Raw genomic sequence first — 6,071 nt, 5'->3', positions numbered from 1 at the left:
CCGTGGCTACGCTACCGTTTGGCGTTGGTATATCACGAAATCAGTATGTGGGAAAACAGTTATGCTTATCCTAAAACCATTTCGAGACATCGTCTTAAATATACATTGTTTGAGGTTCACGCGGTTATTATCATATTTAAAACACATAATACCGACGTTTTTCTATGACGTCACAGGTTGCTTAGTCATACAAATTCCATAATAATGTTTTGACGTTTAGCAAAAAGTAATTGAGGAGCTCGGTGGCGCAGCGGTAAAAGCACTCGGTCTGCGATTGTTGAAGTTAAGCAACTTTCGCAAAGGCCGGTCATAGGATGGGTGACCACAAAAAAAAAAATCATCTCGAACTCCTCCGTGCTTCGCAAGGCACGTTAAGCCGTTGGTCCCGGCTGCATTAGCAGTCGTTAATAACCATCGGAGGATCGTCGGAGTTGAAGCAGTCGCCGTAGCCGAAATCGGCTGGAACGCATCATCATCATCATAACCATCAATCCGCACTGGGCCCGCGTGATGGTTTAAGGCCCGATCTCCCTATCCATCCATAGGGAAGGCCCGTGCCCCAGCAGCGGGGACGTTAATGGGCTGATGATGATGAATTGAATTGACTAGTTGGAAACTACCCTATTTTACTATAAGGCAAAGATAAACGCTTTGTATGGCTGGTTACTTGTCTTATTAAACATAATATAACAATTTACTTTATGTGAGTACAGGAAATATTGGTTCGTGTTACGCTGTTTCGCTGAATATATTATGGCGTGGCTTGAACGGACGTTCTGTCGTGCTGCGTAAGCCAGAGGCCAATTGGAATGGAATTTTATAAAAAAATGGGTTTGTAAATTAAAATAAAGAATAGACGTGGGGAGAGAACTGCCCTGGCCCGCTTCAAAGTAAAAGGTGTAAAGAAAAAGAATAAGATTAAGACTTACCTCGGCCGCCGCTGCTCACTGGTCTCCTCGGTTTAATTCTATGTATTATTAGTATTTTATTAGTTTGTTAGTGCCCGGCCGGGTTAGTTATAGTTTTAAGATAATTAGTTTAGTGTTTTAGTTGTTTAGTATAATTTTAAAGATAGTTTATAGTTTTATACACACACCATGTTCACAGATATTTGCGGAAGATGGCTGCGCACTCTGATGCGCCGACTCAGTATCTTCTTCGTTCGCGCATGCGCGTTGGAGCGGTGTGCTCATTTCATAGTCCAATTATTTGTTAATATATATTTTTTAGGGCGATTACTATAGCGGCCAAGGTTTAGAAATTAGAAGTAAGAAACATGAAATAAAGACAGAATAGCAAGCCATAACATTCCCCCCCACTTGGAATCACTTCAGGGATTTCAAAAGATAAATTAAAAGTCAATCAGTTTAACCAAAATACTGTATACAACTAAAATAGTGACAAGTTAACGGAGAATGTTCATATGAATCGGACTTTCAAATGTACAACTGTTTATAAGGACGACAAGTTTACAGAGAATGTTTCAAGATCACATGAGTGAGCAGAAAGTAGAATGTGTGCTTGGATAAAAAAAAAACAAAGTGAAAGAATACGTAAATAGATATATTAAAAGAAATTGGTAGATTAATTACTAAGAGGTAAAGGACAGATTTTGGCTACAGGTCTACGTAACAAACCCTTCGCAGTACGAAGCGTAACAACTCGTACGACGCCGTCGTTGCCCGGATGGATATCGACCACCTTACCGTAATGCCATTCTAACGGAGGTAAGTTCTGTTCTACGATTGTTACGATATTCCCAATTTTAACATTTGCCTGACCTTTGAACCATTTTACCCGTTGTTGCAACGTATGAAGGTAATCACGTTGCCACGCGCGCCAGAAACTTTGAGTGAGCTTCTGAAGCATCTGCCATCGCTCGCGTGGTGGAACATAAGTATCCTCGAGTTGAGGTTCGGGGAGTGAAACCAACGGGCCACCAGTCAAAAAGTGTCCGGGAGTTAAAACGTCTACCTCGCTGGGATCGGATGAAAGAAAACACAGCGGTCGAGAATTAAGAACAGCCTCGATTTTAGTTAGTACTGTTACCAACTCTTCGAAAGTTAAAACTTGTAATCCTACTACACGCTTGAGATGGTGTTTCATTGACTTAACGCCGCTTTCAAAAATACCACCGAAGTGGCTGCCGGTTGGAGGATTTAGACGCCAATCTATACCGCGTCCTGAAAATTCCGTATTTAATTCAGACTGCTTGGTAAGTAGCAATTGATGTATTTCGCTGAGGTAACGCCTCGCACCTATAAAGTTTGTGCCACAATCTGAAATCACCATTTTGCAGAGACCGCGTCTAGACACAAAACGATCAAAAGCCGCAATGAAAGCTGGAGTAGATAAATCAGATACGACTTCTAGGTGTATTGCCTTGACAGCAAGACACACTATCACGCAAACATAAGCCTTATACGTTTTTGCATTTCGTCGTCGACTCTCTTTAACCGTAAATGGTCCTGCAAAATCAACTCCGACGTTTTGAAAACAACGCGCGGGTTGTACTCTAGGCGACGGCAGGTTACCCATCATAGGTTGACATGGTGTTGGATTGACCTTGAAACAGGTGACACATTTAGATAGTCGGGACCGAATCAAATTCCGAATACCTAGAATCCAAAATCGTCTCTGCACGAGAGATTGTAAGGTTCGGGGGCCACAATGTAAATGCAGTCGATGATAATAATCGATTATAAGTCGTGAGATGGGAGATAACTTCGGCAATAATATAGGATGAATTGTGTTTTGTGGTAACTGAGAATTTTTCAGCCTCCCCCCCACTCGCAGAAGACCCAACTCGTCAATAAAAGGGTACAGCTTTTGTATAATGCGACTACAAGGAATGTTTGATTTGACGGAGTCTATTTCTTCCGAAAACGATGCTGCTTGTTCATGTCGAGCTAGCATAGACAGCGAAGTGTTCAATTCCTCAACCGTTAATGGTGATGTTATACGAGCCTCAGACGAACGCTTTGAATTCGCAACGAAACGCAAACACCACGCTAAGACGCGTTGTACACGTGAAAGAGATGAGCACTTGTGAATAAGTTGTGAAACAGCATCATCCTTCTCAGACGTTGGTAATGCTACGTGAGCTGTAGATTTCAGTTCGGGAATATTGTCAGGGGAAACTAATTCTCTTTGAATAGGCCAAGATGTTGATTCGGCTAAAAGCCATTTTGGTCCAGACCACCAAGTTTGACTCGTAATAATTTGAGAACAGGGAAGACCACGACTGCAATGATCAGCCGGGTTATCATGAGTCGATACGTGTAACCAATTTTCGACGCTTACTTCGTCTATTATTTTAGCCACACGATGCGATACAAACGTCTTAAGTTTGTAGGGAGGTGTATTCAGCCACGCTAACACAGTACTACTGTCTGTGAAGGCAGTTACTCGCACGATGTTAATTTGACTGTGAAGTAAACTATACATATGCTTTAACACGCGCGCAAGAAGAGCAGCACCACACAACTCAAGTCGGTTAACCGTTAAAGGTTTTAAAGGGGCTACCCTAGACTTCGCAATTAACAAGTGCGATGTAATGTCGCCGTCGCCAATTGATCGTTGATAGACGCAACACCCGTAAGCCTTCGTCGATCCATCACAAAACCCGACTAGTTCGTATTTGGCTGTATTAGAAAGTGCTACTCGACGAGGAATACGCACTTCAGTCAAATTTTGTAACTCCGATACGAAGTTTTGCCACTGTTGTGAAACGTCCGCAGGAACGGATTCGTCCCAGTCCAACTGACGTCGCCACAGGTCTTGAATAAGCAACTTGGCTATAAGAACCACCGGGGTTAACCACCCAAGAGGGTCATAAATGCGAGCGACATTTGACAGAATAGAACGCTTTGTACATTTCGAATCTAGCTCAGATGCCGAATAAGTGAAATTGTCTTGAGTTGGATCCCACTGTATTCCAAGAATCTTAAGCGTATGTTGATTGCTATTGTCACAAAACGGTTTTGGTATTTGACAATGCTCCGAAGGTAATTGGGAAAGAAACTCAGGGGAATTGCTACTCCATTTGCGGAGCTCGAATTTAGCACAGTCCAGTAATTTAACTAATTCGTTTTTCAATTCAATAGCTTCTTCTACAGAAGGGGCTCCGACTGTGATATCGTCCATAAAAGTGTCATGTTTGATTATTTCAGCAGCGAGAGTTGATGCAAAGTTCTTATTGCAAGATAAGGTGAGCTGCTCACCCCGTAAGTAACAGTAGTGAGTTCGTACTCGCGTACAGGTTCTGAAGTCGAGTCTCGCCAAAAAATGTGTTGGTATTTACGGTCTTCCGGTCGCAAATCAATATTACGGTACATCTTAGAGATGTCCGCGGTGAAAACTACCTCGTGAAGGCGGAACTTAGTAATGATGTCTACGATATCATTTTGCAGTTTTGGACCGGTGTGGACAATATCGTTTAAAGCCTTCCCGTTAGTAGTTCTCGCGCTGCCGTCGAAAACTACACGTAGTTTGGTAGTTGAACTATCTGGTCTTAAAACGCAATGGTGAGGAATTATATTCCGGTCACTATCGTTCGGTGGGTCAACAGGTTCCATATGACCCAACTCGCTATACTCGCGCATAAAGCGGACGTAATCTTCTTTCAGTTGGTCGTGACGATGAAGTCGTCTTTCAAGGTTTGTGAATCGTGATAAAGAAATATTATAAGAATCCCCGAGTTTTTCGCACGGCTCCTTGACTAACATAGGAACGACGTACCTTCCGTCAGGATTGCGTTTCACTAGATTGGTATATAACTGTTCACATTTATCGTCTTCTGGGTTTGAAATATCAACCGACGGGGGCTCTTCGACCTCCCAAAAACGCTTGACCACATTGTCTAGGGCAAGTGTGGAAGCAAAGAGGGAAGAGGTAGTCGGTGGGGGTCGACACTCGGGGTCGAGCTTCCCCGTGAGAACCCAGCCGAATACGCTGTGCAGAGCGACCGGCAAGCCCGGGCCCAAATTTAAACGCTGACCGTCATAGACATTATGAAACAGCTCGGCACCTAACAATAAATCAATGTCATTAGGTTTATCAAAGTTTTCGTCCGCTAGAGTTAAATGTTTAAAAGAATCTCGAACAGTAGAAGGGACTTCTACTGCGGGCATTTTGTTTGTAATAGTGTTCATTACGATCGGAGAGACATCGAAACTTGGTTCATGGGAATCGCAAGGTTGTATAGAACATGACGCTATGCCCTTTATCTGGTGGACAGTGTTTTGACCTAGACCAGCTACGGCTACGTGGCAGCGACGTAAAGGTAAGCCCAGACGCTGTGCACAAGCACTAGTCATAAAACAATCTTGCGCTCCGCTATCTATAAGTGCGCGCACGTTAAATGTTCCTGCAGGCCCACGCGCTCGCACCGTACATGTGCCGAGAAGAACGAGTGCACGGCTGTGTCCAACGTGTGCGCCAGAACTCGTGGTGTTCATAGTTACTGCGGCTGGCTCCATTCCGGATGCTGACGCTTGTTGGCCAGGCATGGAGGTAACAGGGCAAGCCGCGGCGGTGCCTTCGTCATGAAGGAGCGTATGGTGACGTGCATTGCATTTCGAGCAAGTCGATTTCGAAAAACATTGATTTGCAGTATGATTCCGTCGCAAACAATTTGCGCAAAGATTTTTTGTTGTAATAAGTTTTTGTTTTTCATTAAAATTTAATGCATGAAAGACCGGGCATTTATAAATGGAATGATGGGAAAAACCGCAACAATAACAATCTGGATACTTGTTTACACTCGAGTTCGGCCCTGTAGCTGAATACGCCTCTGTCGTCAGAGCAGTCTGTTGGTTCGAACAGTCCCCCGCGTTAAAGTACGGGTCTAAGTACGGCCCTGTATCTGAGTGCGGCCCTGTAGGTATGTATGAACATATCTCCGAGTACTGCTCGACGCCCAAGTGCGACTCCGTATTCGCGGGGAAGGCGGACGATTTGAAACGATTATTATTATTACGTGTCTCAAAATGAGGTTTTTGGATTTGATACATCTTTTGTGATGCAGTAGGAATTGGAGCGGAAGACTCGCTCGCTTCAAGAACTTTGAC

General features: G+C 43.7%; 1 protein-coding gene across 1 annotated transcript; it reads right to left on the bottom strand.

Moving 5' to 3' along the window:
- Positions 1-929: 929 nt before the first annotated feature.
- Positions 930-5,572, bottom strand: LOC126372695 (uncharacterized). Its single transcript, XM_050018543.1, has 4 exons — positions 5,494-5,572; positions 4,304-5,029; positions 1,097-4,130; positions 930-947 (listed from the first exon to the last, which is right to left on the bottom strand). The coding sequence occupies exons 1-3, from the start codon at positions 5,570-5,572 to the stop codon at positions 1,585-1,587; spliced, it is 3,351 nt and encodes a 1,116-aa protein (XP_049874500.1). The 3' UTR covers positions 930-947; positions 1,097-1,584.
- Positions 5,573-6,071: the final 499 nt, after the last annotated feature.

This window comes from Pectinophora gossypiella, chromosome 14, assembly GCF_024362695.1.
Source record: "Pectinophora gossypiella chromosome 14, ilPecGoss1.1, whole genome shotgun sequence".
Taxonomy (NCBI): domain Eukaryota; kingdom Metazoa; phylum Arthropoda; class Insecta; order Lepidoptera; family Gelechiidae; genus Pectinophora; species Pectinophora gossypiella.
Note: the sequence above shows the minus strand (reverse complement) of the source record. Positions and strands in the feature narration are given on the sequence as shown.